We start from the raw sequence: 24810 nt of genomic DNA, 5'->3' as shown, positions 1-24810 counted from the left end.
GCAACACTGGTATCCCCTCCTGCGCAGTGTGTCACTGTTGGCCCCATGGCACCTGCCTTAGACTCCTACCCAGCTGTCTCAGCAGGAGAACCAGATTTATTTATTTATTTATTTATTTTACATTTGTTGACCGGGCTAATCTAGCTGGATATATTTCCATTTTCAGTAGAGGCCCGGGGAGAAAAGCTCCAAACATTAATAGTTAGATCATTACTTAAAATACAGCAACAGGATGGTAAACATAGTTGAAACATCGTAAATGAAAGTAGTTCACATAAGTATACAAAAATCAGTAATAATAATAAAAAAGTGATCAAAAAAGATATTTACACTAGTATAGAAATCATTAAGAATGGTGAGATGAATTCTATTACACAATAAAAGTGACATAGTGTTGTTATGCACTAGGTTGTACTAACAATAAGCAGGATGAAACTACGAAATTGCTTCATTGTGGTCAGCAGTTCAGTTCTTCATCATAGCAATTAAGAAATATGTGTGAAAAATTGGTAGGGTGTAGAAGTAACATTAGTAGAGGAAAAGGTTAGTCAGGTTTACAACATGGACATAACCAGTGAGTTTTAAAGTATGTTTTTAGTCTTTGTTTAAAGAGAGGCAAAGAAGAAAGTGTTGTTAGTTCATTTGGAAGGAGGTTCCAGTCTTTTCCCACTGTGTTAGAAAACAGGGAATCTCCAGCCAAGTTATTAGTTTTGGTTATACTAGCTAGAAGCTTGTTAGAGGAGCGCAGTGAGTTTAGGTTTTTATAAGGGATTATGAGATTGGATAGTATGGGAGTGCTAGTAGGTTGATAAAATATCTTGTGGGTCATGGTTAGTTGGGAGATTTTCAGAAGGTTTTGAAGTTCTAGCCAGCCAAGCTGCATTAGATTTAGACAGTGGTGAGTTCGAAAGGGGTTACCAGTGGCAAATCTGGCGATGCTGTTATAGGCATGCTGTAGTTTGACAAGGTTATTCTTTTTGAGGTTGGTGTATATGGGAGAGGCATAAAGAAGAGTGGAAATTAAATGGGAATGAGCAATTTTGGTTTTAGCTGTTGGAGTTAAGAAAGTTTTGATTCGATATAAGGAGCCAATTTTCCTGTTGACATTTCCTCAGCTTCAAACACGGAACCTAGCAGCCTGGCTAATTACCTAAGCTCTCCTTTACCATCCCTCAGTAAACCAGTGATGGATGTCATTTTATTGGCAAAGAGGCCTAGTACTAGAAAATCTTATGCTGAAAAATGGAAAAGATTCTGTGCCTGGAACCATTCTCAAGGGATGAGCACAGCAGTGCCCAATTTACCTCAGATTGTACAATACTTAACTAGATGCTTCACAAGGGCCTGTCTTTTTCCTCATTAAAAATTCACACCTCAGCCATTTCAGCTTACTGTAACACAGAACCTCCCCCTCTTCTCTCTTCCACTGCCCAAGCAGTTCCTCAGAGGGGCCAAAAATTTAAGACCACCCAGGAGAGCTCCAACTCCAGCCTGGGACCTTAACTTTGTATTGGAGAAACTCACCCTTCCTCCTTTCAAGCCAGCCACTACTGCAGATTTAAAATTCCTTTCTTGGAAAACAGCTTCCCTTTTAGCCATCACTTCAGCAAGAAGGTTATCTGAATTACAGGCCCTTATGGCAGTGGAACCTTTCATCTTCTTTCATGCGGACAGGGTGTCCCACAGGACCAATCCCTCTTTCATGCCAAAGGTGGTATCCAGTGTGGCCTTTAATCAATCCATTCATTTGCCTACCTTCTTTCCTAATCCACAGAACAAAGGGAAACTGATACTGCACCCCTTAGATGTGCACAGACAACTTAGATTGTACTTGAACAGGTCTAAACCTCAAAGGAAATCTGAACAACTGCTGGTGGCATTTGCTGCGGGGACAGAGAGGAAGGCTATTTCAAAGCGAACTCAACCAGGGCTGCATCTACCTATACAGCCTTTCTCTGAGGCGTACCTACCAGGGACATCCTAGAAGCTGCTACCTGGAGTTCTGTACATACTTTCACCAAGCATTACCATTTGCCAATTTTCTCTAAATCCAAAGCTGGCTTTGACACTGCAGTTTTGCAGGACCTTATAGCTGATCCTAATGCTATCTAAATTCCTCCTCCCATCCTTAGCTTTGGGAATCTACCCAATTGTAATGAATGCAACAGTGAAACATGAAGAACATAGTACAGTTGTGTACACTTACCATAAATGTAGATGTTGGAGAGGAAAGAGGACAGGAGGATTCTTTCAGGAGCCAGAGTAGATTGGTTTGTTGCTGATCCAGCAGCCAGTTAGCTTTGACTAGTGCAAGACAGTGGTGTTCATACACTGGGCGAAGTGTAGTGAAGTGGCAGATAGAGTTGGAGATCATTTGTATGGTGTAGAGTTTCTTTTGGAAGCAGATGCTTCAAGAGGTGGGCTAAACAAATCCCTTTGCCAATAGCATTTCTACTGGGATGGAAGGGGAAGTTTGAGATTTTCTTGGGCCAGAAAAGTAAGGAGTTAATTTTTCTCCTGGTATTTTCAAGATGATGGTGACAGTTATGTGATGGATCTACCCCGACTCCTCGGTGTCCGAAGGTGTTAACCTACTTAGTGGCATTGTTAAAGTTATCAATAATTTGAAGTGAATTGGAGTGCTTTTGCCTTTTAATGGAAGTTCCAAAGAGCATAATTTTAGGTTTTGAAGAGTTAAGTAATCAATTATTTCTCTGTTCAGAATTGTTTCTATATTCAGAATAACTTTTTTTATTGTACATGCTTAATAGTAACCGTTCAACTTGTAATAAGTATATTATGAGTTGTTGCTGCTGTTGTGTCTTTCGGCTTTTTCCCGGTTAGGGGGTCGCCACAGCGGAACTCCGGTCCGCTAATGATTGGTAGTTGATTTTTATGTGCAGAGTTACCAGCCCTGACGCACAACCTTCAACGAAGGTACGCCCATTCATGCATGTCTCCACACAGAAGACGCTCTAGCTGAGAATCGAACCGGACAGCATATTATGAGTAATTGTATAAAATAAGTTATGTACAAGTGCAAAACACAATTTTTTTATTTCATTTTCTCAGTAGAGCTTGAACCTGCAGTACATGCACTACATAGGCGTTGGAGATCAACATGTATGTGAAGACTGGCCCGTTGGCTAGACTGCCTTCACTACAAGGGATTGATATCGGAGTATAGGCAAAGAGGAAGAAAGACCTGCTTTGGTAGAGTTTTTTTTTTAATTTAGAACAGAAGCTGCTTGTAAAAAAGAGAATTAGTATGGTGTATAAAATATTGCATGATAACTATAAGAATCAATCAGAAAAGATTATAAAAGGTTGGGAAGAAAGACTGGAAAGGGAATTTACAAGTGAAGAATGGGAGGGCATATGTATGACTCCCAAATATGGACACAATTCCAGGAGATTTAGGATCTTTGGAAGTATTTGCATAAGTATTTTATATTCCAAGCAGACTTCATACAGTTTTTCGTCAGCTGGATAGCAAATATTGGAGATGTGATGGGGAAAAATGGATAACTTGGAGCATATGTTTTGGGAGTGCAATGAGTTGGCAGATTTAGAAAAATTCCCTACAGAGTACTCTGTCAGAACTATTGAATGAGCAAATAGCTGTTGAGCTAGGACAAGGGATCTGAATTGCCTAGACATAGTAAGGCCTTATTAAGCTTTAATTCTGTTGGCTGACAAAAATTAATTATTAGAAAATGGACATCAACATCTAAACCAACTTTATTTGAAATATTGAATATTACAAAACAAAAAAAGAAGTGGAGGATGGATCTTTAGAAAAGGGAGAGAGCAAATTACATGGAAATAAATGGAAATTGTGGGAAAGAAACTTGCAGTCTTGCGTGTCATTTGTATGTTTATTTGATTTAAATAATGACCAGTTCAGTTTCATCAATTTGTCTTGTATGTGTACTCAACAGCCCATTCCTTCCTGTTTTTCTGGAATGCCTATCCCATGTAAATTTTCCCATCAGACTATATCTTCCAGATCAGTCACCTGAATGATGTTTAATGTGTTTACAACTTTAACATCATTGTCTTTTGTCAGTGTTATATAATAGTCTGGTTTTGTGTAATTTTGTCCTCTATAGCTGGCATCAGTTTCTGCTATGGCAATTTCTCCAAAGTTAGAAGGTTCAGTATTACTGTCTTGTTCAGCTAGTGAGACTTTCAGCTTTTTTTCCATTTTAATATACATTTGTTAACTGGTTGTCTTTTCAGGGGTAATCTAGGGTCACAGTCTGATTAAGTCACTCACCGAGAGTCGCACAGTAGGGAAACGGAACTGAGAAGCAATAACACTTTCTCACACTGTTTCTGACTAATGTACATTACATATTCTCAAGTTATGACACTATACTCAGTTTGGTTTTTATTTTTTTTATCAGCTTTTGCTATTAGTACCATTAGTTCATAGGCCCATAAGTAGTCATTAGGCTTGCAGTCCAAGGGACCACTGAGGAGCCTACCCCAAATTCCCAGTTACACCTAAGCACTGTTTGGTTAAGTGTCATGCTCAAGGTCATACAGTAGGCAAATGAGGATTGAAGGGATCAAGAACTTGTACCTCAGGAATAACTGTCTGTACCAGTTGTCGTCTTTCCACTTACTGTTTCACTACAGTGAAGTGAAACATAAATTCAACTAATAATTAGCTGTTTAGGTAAACACATCTTAGTATCAACCAGGGAGCACCATCTAATCTTTAGGGCACTATAGCTGGAAGTTTTCATTGCATTTCATTTTGTAATAACATAGGGAGGAAGCACCTTCTTACTGTTTTGCCTGTTCTGCCAGACTTGGTGCAGCTGTGCTTTCCTGATTTAAAAGGAATGCTAACTAATGCAGCACATGATGGATAAATGGCTGTGTATTTTCCTTTTTAAACTAATGCTAATATAGCTATATGAGTCTATGCCATAACCTTCTGATGTACAAACCTTAATGTACTATTATCACAACTATACCTTCCTGTATCATCTCATCTCCTTTATCTTACTTGTGGCTCCTCCCCTCCTTCCTTTCTTTGCACTGCTATAACTCTTCATCTTATCTTACTATTTCCTTGATTTTGAACAAGTCTTTATAGTAAAACTAGGCAGTATGTGCGTACTGATGATACTGCACTGCATATACCCCCTGCAGACCTCCCAACTGTACAGATTTTTGCAGAATGTCCAGATTTTTGCTTCATATTTTTGATCTGTCCCTCATACAATTTCTGATTTCCTGTATTTTTGTGGCAAATCAGTGAGGACTGAATTCACTAAATAATGACAGTCATTTGATCCTTCAGAAAATGCATGGTAACGCAACACCTTTTATTCTAGCAAATTTATAAGTTTATAAGAGCAGTATTTAAAATTTGTCCCTATTTCTGAGGCTTTGTCCCGCCATTATTTTTGGCTTTGGTTTGTGCTAAAAGTTTGAGAGCTTTGCATATGTACATATATTCATATACAATCCATGTAACTGTTATTTTTAATTAAAACTGTAAATGTAATTAATGTTAGTGATGTGTGAATAATGGAACTGTTGCTGATGAATGAAACTGAATGTAAATGATGAAGCATTGTAAATGATGTCCATGATGTATGTATAATGGAGCTTTTCTCTCTTTGCCACTGCTAACAAAGGGCACTGCTCATTCAGACTCCCCCAGTAAAAAAAATGTCTATAAATAAATAAGTAAATCATTTTGCTCACAAGATGTGTATTTCAGTTACCTAGTCCAAATTGCATGTATTTGCCAGACATTATATATTAACTTTCAATTTGTGGTTAGCATTAGTTTTGGTGGGCTTGTCTTTTAGGGTATTTTGGCTAGAACTTGGTACCATTCTGCTAAGAAGTTATTTAAAATAAATGTGAAAGACTCACTGACTAAGATGTCTTCAAAGATGGATTGTGACACCGAGACCTTTAACTCCAGATCTGTAAGAACAATGTATTCATCATATCCAGGTTCCCACTTTCTGCCTCCTTGTCTTTTTGTAGCTTTAGTTAGTCATTGTAATTCTATACTGCTTGGAAATAAATGAGAGAAGCCTGATCAAGGTCTCCCAATGGATGTCTCTAATCAGTGACAGAGGGATATACATGGGAGGGCTTCTCAAGTTAAAATGTTTCTGAACTCGGACAGGAGAACTCTGGTTGGAGAGTTGTGCATAGTACATACAGTGAACCTGCTAGTAGATAATACTGCCAAAGATCTAGAATTAGGGTATGTCACAACAGCAGCCTGTGTTACGTTGCTACTGTGAAGTGTGGATAATGTCTGAACGATCCTCCTTTCTTTAAACGCAAAGGAAAGTGAATTATAATATTGTGGAAACGTATACATAAACATTTTCTTGCATTGCTTTCTGTTGTGATTTGAACATGAGGGTAATTACTTTGACTGTACTGTTTAACCCTAAGAAGTGGGTATGTGACTTTGTTTGCTTTCATTTCATTTGAAAGAATAATTATGTGCTAGTAATGCCATTTTTTTTCTTACAGTCATTGCTTCTGAGTGTGTGGCTGTCAAAAGAAAAAGAAATTGTTGAGAGAATGGAAGCTGTCCACTACCTACACATCATGCTGACTTTCCTAAGTAGTTTGAAAGGTAAAGCTTATCTGATACTTCATGATTTTAGTAATAAGTGCACATCATGAGATTCATATTTGGAGGTATATAAGCTTTCTGGTGGCTAAAAAGATATTTATAGCAGTTTTATTGTATACTGCATGCTTGTACTGTATTTCATAGCTATTGGCTCACTGCTGGTTTTCTACTGTGATAAACATTTTTGTAGTGTTTTCTGCCTAAAATAGCTGGCCTTGCAGTTGCCCGCCCCTAATCTAAATTTGATCTTGGACACTATTCCCAGTCTAGTGTCATTAGCTCATTCTACCTAATACAGAGAACATCTGAGAAGGCCAACCCACTTAGTTTCTTTCCTTCTGTTCCTCCTTTCTCCCTTTCGTAAAACAAAAAAAAAAATGCCTGAATCTCCTTGTGTTCTGACTGTGCTTCTCAAACATTTTGGAAATATAGAGTATATTTTAGTGCTTTTATTAAAACTGTATTTGCCTTAATATTGCTACTGCTCAAGTGCTCTAGGTTGCACTGCATCTGAATTGTTTTAGTGTTGTTTTAGCTGCTTTTCTGTATGACTTTTCTGTATATGCAGACTAGCTACTTTATTGTACTGCATTACTGCATCTTAAATCGTTTTTCAGTTGTGCACTTGCCTTGCTTCATTTAAAAAGTTTAGTATAGTCCAGATCCCAGGCTTTGCTGGTTTCAGGACTTTATATTCTGTCTATCCAGACCTTGCTGTGGTAGAGGGAAGTCCTACTGCTTACCAGTAGGAGTGGTGAGCATTGTACTGCCTATCTAACAATAGAGGAGTGGTTTCCAGCTCTGAAATTGTAATTTTTATTAGCCATTTTGGGCTGGTTTCTATCCCTTTCAACTTTCTGGCTTAAAAGCACGTGTATTTGCGTGTTTTTCGCATCGTGCAACACCACGGGGATACGATTAAACTATTCCAGGTGCCAGAAAGTCTGCTGTTTAAATTTTCCCTTAGAACTAGCTGGTTTGTCTGTAGTAGCACTAAAATCTGAACCTCTGTGACTAGCACTTGCTGTAGAACCTGCTGGAAAGCACTAGGAAACCTTGAACTGATACAAGCACTCAACTCTCCTTGTTAATAAGGAGAAATTAATCGTAGGCACTAAAGAGCCTATAATTGCAAAGTACCTTGCAAAGGTAAGGTAAAACAGCTCTTGTACTTTACAAAAAAAAGCACCTAAACAGGCATGTCCAATGGTCAGCTTTCAGTGATTTCTCCTGTCCACCTGGTGAATCTGGGCATACTGGGGCAATGCAGCAACTGCCTCATGTACGACAACCCCCTCCGCCTACCACCCAACAGTACAACCTGCGAGAGACGCACGTACATAGCCAAACTGGAAGCAAAGCTCTCTCCAGCCAAGATTGTGTTAGACAGTCAAGAGGAGAAGGTTAACACCTGTACTACACCTCAAGCAACACACAGCCCTTCAAAACCCACACCATCAACACCCACACATAGCAACACTAAACCCACATATTAACATTAACATTAACCTGCCCAAGCAACAAGGACCTCCGAAGCTGAAACGCAAACAAACACCAGTCATAACCAAAGTAAGACATAGCTCACAACGCCAGTGTGCCACCCAACAACAGCCCCTAAGACAAGAAAATGTACCCAACACTTTAGTCATAGGTGACTCTATAGCCAGGCACACTGATGTCCCACTCACCAGGCTGAGCAAGGAGAAAATTACAGTCAGCTGCCTGTCGGGTGCCAGGATCCACCACATAATGCATGCACTCAAGTCACTCCACAACAAGTACAAATACGACTCTGTCATTGTCCATGTTGGAGTGAATGACCTGAGACGTACCTCCCTGGATTACATGGAGAGACATGGAAGAGCTCTCTGATCATGTGGCCCAGGCCAGTATGACCCTAGCCCTGAGTAGCATCCTGCCTTTGCCCAGAATGATACTACAGTATAAGGACAGAATGACTGACTTCAACAATTGGCTAAGCTTCTGGTGTCATTCAAAGGGGATCGAATATCTGTCTACCTGGGATGACATGATCGGCAAACCACAATGCTTTGGCAGAGATGCTCTGCACCTGTCGCCCCTGGGATTCAGGTTACTGGCTAAAGATCTGGCCACCCCTATAGTGCCTTTTTTAGGCAAGGTTCAAAGGACAAAACCACCACCGTAACAGATGCAAGCATGTCAAATCTGAAGGTAATGCTACTCATTGCTAGAAGTCTAAACCTCAAAATGCACTCTCTCACAGCACTCTTAAAAATGGAGAACATCGGTATCTGTGTAGTAACTGAGACATGGTTCAAGGCTGCAGAGAGCACCCCTGCAATACCAGACTATAACTCTTACCACACTTTTCGGCCACCAAACCAAGACCGATGCAATAAAGGTGGAGGAGTGTCCATATTCACCAAGGATATTCACACCTCTAGGCTAGTTGCCCAACACAATGGATATGAAATTCTCTAGGTGCAACTAACACTAGGTACGACTGCAATCCAAACTGTAGCTTGCTACAGATTCCCCACCATGCCCCAAGATTATCACTACACTTTTCTAAACACACTGGAAAATATTAAGATACAATCAAACACCCTAATACCCTGCTATTAACTGGGAACACTACTCGGGTACCAACACCTTTTCCCAACGGTTCTTGGAATTCATAAATTCCAATGCCCTGGATCAACTAATCCATTGTCCCACCAGGGGCTCCAATATCCTAGACCTGGTCATTATCAACATGGGAGATAAATGCTCCACACCAGTGGCCACCCCTTCATTGGTCAGGTCTGACCATAAGCTAATCACCCTTGACATCCACATCCCACCCCCACCTCCCAGTAAGGAAACCTCCATAAAAAACTTCTCCAAAGTCAGCTTCATGGTACTCAAGTCAGAAGTGACAAACTTCATGACACCCATGCAGATGGGAGCTGAAAGATCGACTGCTGAATCCTACACTAAGGCACTGTACAACCACATCCACTCGTGCATGAATCGTACCATCCCAAATAGAACCAAGACGCTGTCCTCCAAAAGAAAGAAGCCAATCTGGTGGTCCCCTGCCATAAACAAACTATACAACAGAAGTAAGAAACTGTTGCAGAAAAGTGGAAAATCCCAGGATGCAAAAAACTCCCTTACCAGCCTCAGTAAGAAGCTGAGATCCCTCATAAAATCCTCCAAAGCTAGTTATGAAAATAAAATTGCCAAAGATTCCAAAGACAACCACAAGGCATTCTATAGTTGTGTCAAGAATCTAAATGGCAATACTCAAATCTGCTCTGAGCTACAACAGAATGGCATTAAATATACTGATCCCAAGAATATTGCCAATATCCTGGCAGATCGATTTAATGTTAACTTCACCCCCCTAAAGGTCCCATCTCAATACCAAGAGATTGCCAAATTTGTCCACACAGGTAGAAACCGCACTCTCCAAAGCTAAGAATACAGTATCCATGGGACCAGATGACATCCCGGGCTGTGTACTACATGAACTACAAAATGAACTGGCACCTCCCCTAAGTGTCATGTTTAATCGTAGCCTCACCTCAGACTTTGTGCCCACTGAGTGGTGCACAGCTACAGTTACCCCACTCCACAAGGGGGGCTCCACCTCGGATCCCGAGAACTACCATCCCATCAGTCTGATGAGCCTGATCTGCAAGGGCATGGAATGCGTTATCATGGAACTTATAAGCAAAGACAGTGGCAACCTTCAAACACTGGACCCCACCCAGTTTGGGTTCATGAAGGGTCGATCTTGTCTCCTGAACCTGATTGACTTCTTTGAATCATTCTCCAGAGCTGTGGACAAGGGCAAGGCGGTCCACACAGCCTATCTGGACCTCGCCAAGGCCTTCAACACCATCCCCCTCTCTGGAATTATAGATACATTTACTAAGCTGGGCATAAATCCCTACATCACTCGATGGGTTGCCAACTGGCTTACTGACAGAACTCAGACTGTAAAAGTAGCCAACTCCAAATCCAGCTCCAGACAAGTGACAAGTGGTGTACCTCAGGGTTCAGTCCTGGGACCGCTCTTGTTTGACATCTACTTCTCTGAAGTACAGGCCAACACTTAGGGACTCTGGCTAACAAAGTTCGCAGATGACTGCAAACTGGGAGCCATTATTGAATCCCCAAATGATGTGGAGATTCTACAAAAGGGCCTTACAGAAACAGATGCTTGGTGCCAGAGCCATGGGCTCAAGCTTAATGCCAAGAAATGTATAGTTATCCTCTTTGGGAAAAACCATGTACCCATGAATTACCACATAGTTGGCAGTACACTAAACACCGAAAGTGTGATGAGAGACTTTTGGACACAGGTGGACAGTGGTCTCACCTTCGATAACTACATCACCACAGCAGTCAGGAAATCCTTCTATGTGGCACACCTCCTCACTAAGGGCTTTTCATCCAGAAAAAAGGAGGTCATTGTCCCACTGTACTCATCCCTCATTAGACCAGTTATAGAGTACAGTGCCCCGTTTGGTATGTACCTCACAAGATGTCTGCAACAGCTGGAAAGGCCGCAGAAATACCTCACTAAAAGAATCACAGGCCTAAAGCAGATGCCCTATGCAGACCATCTAAAAAAAACTCCAGCTATACTCTGTGGCATATCGTCTACTCAAAGGCGATCTCCGCTTAACATACAAGGTCATGTCAAACCCTGCGCTGTTGGACATGCTCCACTTAAAGAAATCCCAATCCCTCAGAGCCACACGCTCCAGGGATCTAAACCTTGTCATCACAATGAACAGAACATGCTGGAGGGATAGGTTCCTGTCCCAGAGACTCTCCATACTCTGGAATAGACTGCCCCGTACATGTGAAGCAACGCGCCTCCTTGGCCCTCTTCAAAAGGAACCTGGACGATTGGATGGGAGATAGGAAATTCACCCCGGGGATCATGTCAGTCACCCTGTTAAGCAGGGGTCCAGGGAAGTAAATATTGTGGGAAGAAATATCCAGGGAATTGTTATGGCTAGGCTTGTATAGGCCCTAGGGCCGATAGCCTAGTACCAACCTATGAACCTGTGAACATTCCAGTTACCAGTTTTAAGTTCTGCATTTTTGAATAGTCATACCTTGTGTTTTATTGATCTCTGGGGGATTTAATAATCTGTTGCTGCAGCACTAATTAAAAACCTGGACTGTAAAAGCAATCCATCTCTTTCCATGGATTTTTTCTCCTCTTTTCCTTTTCTGTATTATTTGGGGGGTATATGTGGCAACTTTTAAGTTTGTATTTCACTCACCTTTGCTGTCTAGTTGCTCTTTATGCTTCATCTTCTCATTTGTCATGATTCAACATTAGATCATTGTTGCAGTAGCCTAAGTTATTTAGGCGTTACCCACTGCTACCAACCAGCATTTCAAAGCTTTAAAGGTGCCTTCCAAGCACTCTGTCTGGAGGTAGAGAGGAGTTACATATAAAAAGGCAGTTTGAGTTCCAAGATCCTAGAGCCTTCCTGCCGCCAAAATGAGCTCCTTCAGTGGACTTCATGGAGCTGTCATTCTGCTCATGATTCTTCAAAGCTAAGCAGATACATCCCCTTTTGGGGAAGACCTTTCACATTTTTTCTGAGGAAAACTTTTTTTTTGTCATAAGTTTATTTTTTGTTAGGAAACTTAAATGTTTTGGACTATCATTACTGTTTAGGGGAGTCGTTTAAATGCTTATGTGAACTAACAATAAAATATTCTGTTTTTGTGAGATTTTTTTTCCTACAAGTGTTGTAGTTTTTGTGTGTTAGGAGCAGAATATTGTGCTTTACTAGGAAAACTTGCTTTCTTTTGTTGCTTTTTGTGTGGACAAGGAAGATTTGCTGGGCTTTGCAGAAAATTTGTTTCTCTTTTTCTCTCTCTTCAACCTCTTAAGGAGAGAAAAGAAAGAGTTTACTCTTTTCTGTCACTGATTTCCATTCAGAAAAGCAAGGATAAGGTGTATCTTGTGCTTCAGAACATTCTTCTCAACCTGAAGACTGCCTCTAAGGAAAGTTTTGCTTCAGATTTACCTCCAGAAGACTTACCTTTTTCTGATACTTTATCTAAAATGAGAGAGGATTTTCAGAGGGAACAGAATGATCTTCCTATTTCTCAGCCAAAACGTTTTTTGCTATTGTATGTTCCCACGTATACAGCTGATCCTCTTGTTTTATCTGCTTTAGAGATTTTTTTTTTCTCACAGCTTGTAGTTTACCTGACAGCACCTGTCCTGCACCTAGGAAGGCTGACAGGTTTTTACAGATTACCCCAAACTCATAAGTAGTGTAGGCAAAGAGAAAGTAATAAAGTGGTCCTAAACAAAAGACCAGCACTGGTAGAGTTTTTAGTAGAATCTAGAACAGAAGCTGCCATTAAAAAAGGAATAATTAGTAGACTATATAAAATATTGCATGATAACTATAATAGTAAATCAGAGGAAGTTAGAAAGGATTGGGAAGAGAGATTGGATAAGAAATTCACAAAGAAACAATGGGAGGATATATGAATGTCTCCCAAATGTGCAACAAAATCTTGAAGATTTAGAATTTTTGCTTGGAAATGTTTACATGGGTATTTGTATACCCCCAAGTAGACTCCAAAGAATTTTGCCTCGGGTAGATAGCAAATGTTGGAGGAGTGACTGGAAAGAAAGAGGTAATTAGGAACATATTTTCTGGGAGTGCGGTGAGTTGGCAGACTTTGGTTCCCTGTGGGATGCACTGTTGAAGATGCTGAGTGAGCAGATCAGTGTGACAAGGGAGATAATTTTTCTGAGCTATGATACAGAATTGGAATTGCCTAGACATGGTAAGACCTTGCTGTCTGTAATTATAATAGTTGGCAAAAAAGCAATTACTATAAAATGGAAATCAAAATCTAAACCAACTACATTAGAAGTAGTGAATATAGTAACAGAGATAAAAGACTGGAATTGAAATCTTTAGAAAATGGTAGGAACAAACTACATAGAAAAAAAATGGGAATTGTGGGAACATTGCATACAGGGAGGAGGAATGAGGTTTATAAGACGGCAGGACTTAAATGAGCTGTGTAATGTTTGACTGAAAATGATTGGGTAGATTATACATGATATATAATGTTTGCAACTGGGCGTGTGTCAGTATGGTTTGTGATGTAAAATGCTTGGAACTAGGATTGTGTCGGTGTGGTTTGTTGTCATGTATGTAAATGTATGATTGCTTATGTGGTGATGGTTTAATAAAGATGTTTCTTGTTCCAAAAGGGGCAATGCATATGCTAGTACTAGACTAACTGCCCTTGTGGGCCATTTTAAGCCTAGCCAATTACCCCACATGAGAATCAAACCCTGTACCTGTGTCTGTAAGGTATCCATTATGCCAGCCAATTTAGTTGCTTAGGTTATATGATGTTGTTTTTGTCTTTTCGGCTTTTAGGGGTTGCCACAGCGGAACTCTGGTCCGCTAATGATTGGCAGTAGATTTTTATGGTGCCGAGTTGCCAGCCTGACTCCCAACCTTCAGCGAAGGCACACCCATTCATGTATGTCTTTCGGAGGCCACTCGACCGCGGGGAGGACATGCAGACTCCACACAGAAGACACTCCAGCCAAGAATCGGACAGGAGAAACTCTTGCTGTGAGGCAATAACCAATATTTGTGAAGCATAATGTTTGTTCATTTTAATTTTGTAATATAGTTTAATTACTTTTATATAAATGTAAATTTACCTATGTCGGAAGTGAAAATTCAATAAATGTGTTTAAAAAACTCTTAAATAGCTTTTTTTTTAGTACTAGGCTATCTGCCCTCACAGAACATTTTAAGCCTAGCCAAACTTCTTTATCATTTCAAAGGTAAGAATCAAACCCTGTACCCTGTTTATAAGGTAAACACCTTAGCCATTATGCCAACTCCCAACCCCTTTACCCTAAAGCAGACCTTGTATTAAATTCCTTATATAAAACTTCTACTGCTAAATACATTTATATCCCATTCCCTCTGACAATAATGGAAAAGTTTTTGATAAATTTGTGAAGAAAATTATTTCTTTTGCCATTTTAACTCTTAGAATTGTAAACTGCCAAACTTGCATATTAAAGGTGCTACTTCTGTACTTTAAGAACTTTTAATAAGTTAACTGTTAACCTTCCTGCTTCTGCGGTGAATAATTCTTTGAATGTCTTTTAAGTGTCTTGTTTCTCATGTAATTAAACATGATTTAAAGTTTTCCATGATGCTGCTGATATACCTTCAAAGCTACTGCTTCTGAGTCAGTCATGTGAAGATTTTCTTGACAATATTCTCAAAATCTTCTTGATGTTAAAACTGAAATTTTAAATTCTGCCTTGGACAAAGAAGTTCTGCTTGACCCTTATGCACCTTAAGTGTTTGAGGTGATATGAGACAGGAACGTTGATTCAAGGGCTGACCCAAATCTTTCAGCGCCCCTATTTTAAAGGCAAATATTTTTTTTTCTTCCACTTCTGTCCCCTTTTTCATAAAGCATTTTTCTTCCGAACAAGATTTTAAATAGTGGCAAGGAGGCTTCAAAACCAAGGACAGTCCCCTAAGTCAAAATGAGTGCCTCTTGAGGCTTCCTCTACTTCTCACCCTGGCAGTCTGTCCCTCTATCAGAGTCTTCATTTTTCTTTGAAGCATCAGATTGTTTCAAACAAATGAGTTCTAAAAGTAGATCAATAGGGCAGTGGGAGTCTCTACTTCCTTTCCAGGGGATTCCTCCTTTCCCAGTAAACTGAGTCTCCCTGTTTCCTCCAGTTCTGCAGCAGCTGTTCTCACGGGGAGTAATAGAACCATTGCCTGCCAGCCAGATGGGTAAAGGTTTTTTTTTATCCCCAAGCATTTTTTTCTTGTGCCAAAGAGAGAAAGGACATGGAGACCTATACTAGATCTTTACTTTCTAAATCTTTTTGTCAAGGTTCCAAGGTTGAAAATGTTATCCATTCAGATCATGTACTTCTGTTCATTTTCTAGATCTTATGGTTCATAGGTTCATAGGAGTTTACTAGGTTAATGGCCCTAGGGCCTTTACAAGCCTAGGCATGTAATACCTGTGTTCCCTAATTGACCATAGCAGAGTGAATCTGTGATCAGCACTCAATACCCCTGTCCATGAGGGACATAGATGCCACCCCCAGGATGAATTTATGGTCACCCATCCAGTTGTCAAAGTTGCATTTAAATAGAGGCATTGAAGAGCCCTGGTTCATGTGAAGTGGGACTTTATTCCAGAGGAGCATCAATCTCTGGGAAACATATCTCTCTCTCCAACATGTTCTGTGGACAGCAGTGGTAAAGCTAGATTTAAAAGATGTCTGTATCACATTTCCATTGGCAAACATTTCAGATGTTTCTTAAGATTTTCTTTATCTGGCTTACATCATCAGATCTCTGTTTTACCCTCCTTGGTAAGGTCAGACCATAAATCAGTCTTTTTCAGAGTAACAGTCAGATCGGACACCTCCTCAGGAGCAAAAAAAAGTGAAAAATTTCTCCAAAGCAAACTACAGCCTAATAGGCAATGGTGTAAAATGTTTCATATCCCCTGCTAACACAGCTAACAATGACTGCTGTGCAGAAGAGTACACAAATGGCCTGTGTAACTACCTAAACAACTGTATAGACTCGGCTGTACCCAACCGGATCAAAACTAAGTCCTCGTGAAAAAAACAGGCCACACTGGTGGACCTCAAGTATAAATAGATTATATAACAAAAGGAAGAAACTGATGTCTAAGAACTTACTCAGCAGAAGAAGAATACCCTCCACAGCTTCAACAAGCAAATCAGATATGCTGTAAAGTCCTCTAAAGCTAGTTACGAAGCTAAATAACCGAAATAGTGGTGCAGTAATGCTCAAAAAAAACACAAGTAAATCCAGAAAAAAAAACACTACAGTTGCGAGTCCACAAACCAGTTTATTCCAAATGTAAAACACAAGAAATATTTAGCGCTTTCGCCAATACCAGTTGACTTCATCAGAATAACCCAATAAACATAAAAAAGTATTTAAATAGTATAAGCTTAGCAATGGTTGGCTGTTATACCTAACACATTTAAAACTTGTTTTAAAAAGACATTTACAGAATTTTCAAACAATACAGAAATATGAATGCTTTAAAAGCCAAAATCTCTTGCTTAATTTAAGCAGTCTGCCACAAGAAAGCATTACATTAATTTAAATTTGCAATACAGAAACAGATGTTCAAATACTTTTATGTTATTTATATTACATAGTCACATTTAAACCTATGAAGGACATTTAAACATGTCCTGCCTTTTCTTTCAGAAAAGGTAATATAGTCAAATGGTCATTCAACCCTGGGGGGGGGGGGAGTTTGCTGCTAATCTTAATTGCCATAAAAGTTCTTTCTTGTTCAGGACATTTTGCCAATCTCCACCCCTAACATCAATATTCACTACATCTAATATGGCAAATTTAAAGCCACTGTAATCCACACATTGGGTACTATGCTTATACAAAGCATTTGTTTCCTTTTTATTCTTTATATCATTTAGATGTTCATATATTCTAGTTTTAAATAACCTTTCTGTCTTCCCAATGTAGAAGGATATACAGGAATTACACTTTGCAATGTGTGCCAGTTTACTTGAGAAGAACAATAGGCACACCTACCACAGGGTCTGCTGCCATTTAACTTAAAATGTTCACCTTGATTTTTGTTTTTGTTTTTATTTTCCAGAATTACTTTTAAATTAGGGCCTATCTTAGTTGTAAATATAGGCTTCTCACCTAACACTTGAAAGATTTCAGTGTTAGTTTTAAAAATGCTCCAGTTTTTATAAAGTGTTTCCTCCACTTGATGGTATAGGGGGCTATATTGGACAATGCATGCTTGTTGAAAATCAACTTTGCTCACAGTTTCAGTGGTATTATCTGTGTTATCCATCCTGTTCAAACCTCTACCTAAAAGGGGGATATATTTTGTACCCCAGTCACTTAATGCACCAGAAAGAATTACATCAATAAAGCTACCAGGGTAGCCCCTCTCAAGAAATATATTTTTCAAACAAATAAATTCTTGAATGACATCCTGTTTTAAAGATGTAATTCTAGCAACCCCGATGGCTTGTCCCTTAATGATGCTTTTCTTTTGTGACATTGGGTGGTGACTATCAAAATGTAAATAACTATTACAAAAGTTTTTTTTGCAATAGACCTTGGATACAAACTTTTCATGGTCCTTGATTATTTTGGTGTCTAAATAATGAATCTCTTGCTTATGAAAGTTAAATGTAAATTGTAAAAAAATTGGTAGTTTGATTTAGTTATTGGATGAATAGTGGAATGGACTCTGAAGTTCCCTTACACAAAATAAAAATATCATCCAAAAACATACAGTAAAATACAACCTTGGAAAAGAATTCACTTTTGAAAACATGCTCCCTTTCCCAGCCCAACAACACCAAGTTAACATAAGTTGGAGCACAAGCTGCCCCCATTGCTTACACCCTTGACCTGCTGGAAATATTCACCTTCAAAATATATGTAGTTTTCCAAAATTATTCTCATAAGTTTACATATTAAACCAATTTCATCAGGGTTTAAATTCGAAGATGTCCACAAAACATCTTCGAAAAAGTTTAACCCTTCTTGCTTGGGAATACAGGAAAACAAATCTTCTACATCAGTGGTCAAAAGGTAAGAATCGGCACACCAAAAGTCACTTTTTAATTGTCCTAGAAAGTCCCAGGAATCTTTGACCAGGTGTGGCAGTTGCTCAACCACATATTTTATTTTTCTATCCACATATACAGCTAAATTATGTGTTTTTGAACCAGCCGCTGCCACAATGAGCCTGAAAGGCAGATTTTCTATGTTTTTATGTACTTTCGGTATACCAAAGATAACAGGAACTTTGGGATGTAAATTCAAAAGAAAATCATAATCTGCCTTAGAAATCTTCTGGTCCATCACATACTCATATAAAAAACTGTCTATTCACTGTCTATTCTCTGATAGGAAATGTGTATTTCATTCCTAGAGCATGTGGAATATTTTTCAGCATTGAATAAAATAGTTTGCATAATATTTGTATAGTCATCACAATTATATAAAACAAATCCACCACCCTTGTCGGGTGTCATGACACATATGCTTTTATCCTCCCTTAAGTTATATAGCAAACTCCTCTCATCTACACTAAGGTTAGAGAATATTCTTCTCTGGTTACCCCATATTTTGTAGATATCTTCCTTAATAACTTTCTCAAACGTACTAATGAGAGGGTGGGGGTGGGGGAGTTATATACACCAGTTTTTCTCAAAGTTGATATAGGAAAATTAGTTGTGTCACACTCTTCTTTGTTGGAATGCATTAATTTTAAATTTAATTTTCTCAAATATAATTGTACATCAACCAAAGTACCTGCTATATCCGGGATTTTCGTAGGTACAAATTTAAAACCCTTCGAAAACAGGGAAAAATATTCTTGTGAATCAACCCTATCTGTATAGTTATATATGTGAAAACCGTTTAAGGTGTGCTGAACATTACTAACTTTTGTAACTGGAACTAAATGTCCTACCATCTGGGGTGACCCCTGTATTGCTGTGCTACCTTCCTGTAGGTTTGATAGTTCACTTGTTTCCGACTCGCTATTCTTTCTGAGCGTCTTGGAAGGGGAAAATCGTGATAGTCCAACCTGCTACTACCTTCTCCCTCTACAAAATATTTAAATACTTTTTTATGTTTATTGGGTTATTCTGATGAAGTCAACTGGTATTAACGAAAGCGCTAAATTTTACTTGTGGTTTACATTTGGAATAAACTGGTTTGTGGACTCGCTGTAGTGCTTTTTTCTGGATTTAGTTACGAAGCTAAGTTAGCATCCCTAGCTAAGGATAGTCATACGGCATTCTTTAACTATGTCCGAAATCTAAAAGGGAATGCCCAGCTATGTGCTGAACTTTTAGTAGACGGTACCTCTCATACTGAACCTGAGGAAATTGCCAACCTGCTAGCTGACAGATTTGGCACAAACTTCACCCCCTATCCCCACCAGCCATACCCCAAAGCATACCTGGCACCAGTCCTCTACCTAGTATCTCCAAAGAGCAGGTCATATTCACGCTCTCCAAGGCCAAAAACTTGGCTTCTTTGGGACCAGTTAACATTCCAGGCTGCTTACTAAGCAGTCTGAAACAAGACCTACCTACATAGATATATACAAGTACATATATGTGTGTGGCACACTGAGGACGCTGTGAGCGAAACCGGCCACCGGTTTGTGTTGTTTGGGCTGTGGTTGTCCAATAAATCACTTTTTACTTCATGCTGACTGTGGATTTTATTTTACGAGTGCTGGGAGCTTTGTGAACTTTATATATATATATATATATATATATATATATATATATATATATATATATATATATATATATATATATGACACACAGATGCACACCTGTCTCATCAAACTTCGAACACTCATAAGAGCAAATGAAGAAAGTGCAATTCAAAGTGATCAAAAACATCAAAAAGTAAAACTACTATTTTTGCAGGGGGGCAAGCCCTCCTGCACCTGCCACACCCCCCTGCTAATTATATACAACAGCCCTGACATCATAAAACAGCGAAGTAAGGGCAAATTCCCTGACTCTGCTACACTGCAGTCTCATATAAAATGCTGCCAGCAAAAACTCTGTTCATAGCATTCACTGTTATTTACACTTTGCAGAAAGCTTTCACTCATATGAGTTTTCACTGTTTTGACCGGCAACTATATATACAACTCTTGAGTGGATGTCCCGTTTCTTCTGAGCAATTTGCTGTTATTGATTTGAACAAAAACAATCTTATCATTTTTTTCTGGAGGCCATGATGGTCTGGCATTGAGTGATTTCATCTCAACTGTTTCTGGTTGCAAATAGAGTTATTCTACCATTAACATACAATTGGCAGCAACAGTTTTTATATTGGTAGGGATAATATGCTATTGGCAACTCATAAAATTTCAAAGGCATTTCTCAAGAGGACCTTTTTGTTTCATCTTCTGGTCCGAGATCCTGTTCTGACACTGGACTTGTCTTATATGTTTCAAGTGCTTGCTGCACTTCCATTTGAACCTTCTGCTACAGCTGACTTGAAATTGTTGTCTTGGAAAACCTTATTCTTGCTAGCTGTTATTTCCATCAGAACTGTAGTACCTATCCTCAGTACCTCCTTATTTGTTTTCTCCTAAAGACAGGACATCCCTCCACATGGATCTTGCCTTTCTCTCAAAGATGACAGCAGAGAATAATTTGAATTAGTCATTTCACTTGCCAGTGTTCTTCCCTGAATTTTCCAATAAAGGTAAATATTTACTGTATTGTCTTGATATCCATAAGCAATTGAGGTTTTATTTGGACAGAACCAAATCTTGCAGGAAGTTTAGTCATTTATTTGTTTCCTTTTCTGAGTCACGGTTGGGTACAACAGTGACTAAGGTTACTCTCTCCGAGTGGCTGTCTGGTTGTATTTCATGTGGGTATAGTTTGAAAGGAAAACCCTTGCATCATAAACTGAAAGGGCATACTACTAGAGCCATGGCTACTTCTACAATCTTTTTCTCCAGAGCTGCTTTAGATGATTGCACTGCTGGTACTTATGTGAGTCCTCACATATTTGTGTCCCACTATAAACTGGACATTTAGTTGAGGTCTAGGGCCTCTTTTGCTTCCACAGTATTACACAATATCCTTTCATGAGACCTCTCTAGGGTTCTAAATGTCTGGGGACTCTGTCCCACAGGTTGAACCCAGTTGAAAGATCAAATATGAAAGTTATGTACTTATCATAATGATAGATCTGTGTGGTCTGTTTTGATCTGGTTCAGCCTTCCCTCCCTCCTGTTCCCATGTTTGTGGTGTCACTCTCTTAATCTGGGACAACTGAGTCAGGGAGGTTAGTTTTTCTCCTTTATCAGGTTGCATAGTGATTACTTTTGAGACTGAGTGATGGAAGCTTTTGCAAAGAGGAGGCAAACTCGATCTGAGGTTGTCGTAGTTGAGCAAGGGATTATGGGCAGAGGAGGCGAAGCATGGGGCTGAAGTCTTTAGAATATGGCAATCTCTGATCCAAGTGGCATCAGATAACCCACAGGTTAAACCAGATGGATAGAGACAACATGGATCTATCATTATGGTAAGTACATAACTTTTGTTTTCCATAAATACATTGCTGAAACGTTTCAAAATGACGCTGTATGGCAGCCATCTCTTTTAGTATTTGAACACATTTTGACAATCAACAAAGTTTCTTAACTTATAAGAAACTGATTTTTCATAGGTTCATACTAGGCTATCTGCCCTAGGACATTTATAAGCCTAGCCAGAGTGTGTTTGGCTTTCGCCACCCATTTTAAATAAATTTTGCTATGCCCTTTTTCGAGGTTAGTATACTGTGCCTCTGTCTAACAGTGACACAGAAGTGATACCCTGGGTAAACCTACGATCTCCCATCCACTCATCAAGATTCCTCTTGAAGAGAGTCAATGAGGGACTCTGCCTAACCTGGACTGGGATTTTATTCCAGAGTGAAGGGAGCCTCTGGGTTATGAATCTGTCCCTCCAGCATGTCCTATTTATTTCAGTGCTGAGGTTCAAGTCTGTCGAGCGTAGCTCGATGGGATTTGGATTTTCTGAGGTGCAGCATGTCCATTAATTCCGGGTTGGACATGGCTTTATATGTCAGGCACAGATCGCCTTTGAGCAGGCGGTATGCCACTGAGTAGAGCTGGAGTTTCTTTAACCAGGCAGCATATGGCATCTGTTTGAGCCCTTTGATCCTCTTGGTGAGGTACTTTTGGGGTCTTTCCAGTCGCTGCAGGTGTCTGGTAAGGTACATCCCAAAAGGGGCATTGTACTCAATTATGGGCCTGATGAGAGATGAGTAAAGAGGCACGATGACCTCCCCTGATCTAGATGTGAATCCCTTCATGATTAGGTGGGCTATATAAAATGTTTTTCTAACCACTTTGGCCACGTGGTTGTCAAATGAGAGATTGCTATCAACTTGGGTCCCCAGGTCCCTAATTACTTCTTCTGTACTTAATGGATTACCACCTTTGTGGTAATTTATGGGCACTTTGTTTTTGCCAGAGGGGATGACTATACACTTTTTGGCATTTAGCTTAAGGCCATGGCTCTGGCACCAGTTGTCTGTTTCTATGAGGCCCTTTTGGAGGATGCTTGTGTCGGCTGGAGAGTCGATTATGGTGCCCAGTTTGCAGTCGTCTGTGAACTTGGTCAGCCACAGTCCTTCCGTGTTGGCCTGTACCTCCGAGAAATATATACCGAACAAGAGAGGTCCCAGGACTGAGCCTTGTGGGGCACCACTTGTAACTGGTTTGGAGTCTGACATGGCTCCAGCAATTCTAACCATGTGGGTTCTGTCCTTGAGCCAGTTTGTAACCCATGTAGTGACATAGGGGTTTATATTTAAGCTGGTGAGCTTATCTGTACTGCCCGAGTGGGGTACTGTATCGAAGGCTTTTGCGAGGTCCAGGTAGGCTGTGTGGACCACCTTCCCCTCGTCAATGGCCTTGGTGACTGTTTCAAAGAAATCAGCCAGGTTTAAGAGGCAGGATCTGCCCTTAACAAAGCCAAACTGGGTAGGATCCAGTGTCTGTAGGTCCCCAATACCTTTATTTATGATGTCCATGATGATCCTTTCCATAGCTTTGCAGACCGAGCTAGTCAGGCTTATGGGGTGATAGTTTCCAGGATTCGTTGAGGCACCACCTTTGTGGAGAAGGACCACTGTTGCTCTACGCCACTCTTTGGGTACATATCCTCTAGTAAGGCTGAGATTGAACAGTAGTTTTTTGTTTGGGTTTAACTCTTCTTGGAGTTTATGTAGGACGCAGCCCGGGACACCGTCTGGTCCCATTGATGCTGTGTTTTTTTGCGTTGGAGAGGGCAGCTCTTACCTGAACATCTGAGATGTCATGGGGGTAGCACTCTGCTGGGATCGATATTTGCCCTTTTGGTGGGGAGGGGGGGGGTTTGCGCTGAACCTGTCAGCTAGGATGTTGGCAATGTCTGTGGGTTCGGTTTATTTATTGTCATTTTGGACTAATTCTGAGCATATCTGGGAATTCCCACCCAGGTTCCTAACATAACTAAAGAAAGCCTTGTGATTATCCTTAGTGTCCTGTGCAATTTTTCTCTCGAAGCTGGCCTTAGACGATTTTGAGTGCCCGTAGTTTTTTGCTAATACTGATCAGAGATGCCTTCCCTTTTTGGGATTTTGCTCTATCATGTAGTAGCTTCCTCCTTCTATTGTATAGTTTGTTTATGGCTGGGGTCCACCAGACAGGACGTCTGCCTTTGGAGGATTGGGTCTTGGTTTTATTTGGGATTGCATGATCCATGCATTCCTGAAGGTGTTCATAGAATGCGTTTATAAAGGATTCTGCGGTCTGGGCCGTATTTTCCACAGGCCCGGGGGCTTTGAAGGATTCCACCTCGGTTTTCAGAAGTGTGAAATTTGCTTTAGAGAAGTTTTTCACTCTGGTTTTCAGGGCAGGGGGTGGAGTCGGGATGTGAATATCCAGTGATATTAGTTTAAGGTCTGATCTTACCAGTGAGGAATACACTTCTGGTCTGGAGCATAGAGTCCCCATGTTGGTGATGATCAGGTCCAGTATGTTTTCCCCTCTTGTAGGAGTGGTAACAAGTTGTTCTATAGCATTTGAGTTTATAAATTCTAGGAACCTTTGGGCTAGGGTGTTGGAGCTAGAGTAATGCTCCCAGTCTATGTTTGGGTAGTTGAAGTCGCCCTATATAATGGTGTTTGGAGACACCTTCCTATTTTCCAGTGTTCTCAGGAAGGCCGAGTGGGGTTCCTGGGTTTGAGAGGGTGGTCTGTAGCAGGCTATAAACTGGAAGGCAGTTTTACCCACTGTTAGTTGCACATGGATAGTCTCTGATGCTTTGTGCTGTGCCACCAACCTGGAAGTGTGGGTATCTTTGATGAATTTTGATACTCCCCCTCCTTTTGTGGTTCGGTCCAAGTTTTGGGGCCGAAAAGCATGGTATGAGGTATAACCTGGTAGTGCTGGGGTGCTCTCGGGAGCCTTGAACCAGGTTTCTGTTACTGCACAGATATCAATGTTCTCCATGCTAAGGAGAGTTTCGAGTGAGTGCATCTTGAGGTTTAGATTTCTGGCGTTGAGTA

The 24810-nt window shown here is 40.1% G+C and overlaps 1 protein-coding gene across 1 annotated transcript in view; it reads left to right on the top strand.

Annotated features, from left to right (window-relative positions):
• RAB3GAP2 (RAB3 GTPase activating non-catalytic protein subunit 2) overlaps nucleotides 1-24810 on the top strand; it is a 2949955-nt gene that overhangs the window by 2073024 nt on the left and 852121 nt on the right. The window contains exon 22 of the mRNA XM_044061656.1: nucleotides 6523-6628. Within this exon, the coding sequence (XP_043917591.1) occupies nucleotides 6523-6628 (106 nt within the window). The remainder of the gene's footprint in view (nucleotides 1-6522; nucleotides 6629-24810) is intronic.

The sequence above is a fragment of the Protopterus annectens genome, chromosome 1.part0 (assembly GCF_019279795.1).
Source record: "Protopterus annectens isolate FY-2018-M chromosome 1.part0, PAN1.0, whole genome shotgun sequence".
Classification (NCBI taxonomy): Eukaryota; Metazoa; Chordata; order Ceratodontiformes; family Protopteridae; genus Protopterus; species Protopterus annectens.
Note: the sequence above shows the minus strand (reverse complement) of the source record. Positions and strands in the feature narration are given on the sequence as shown.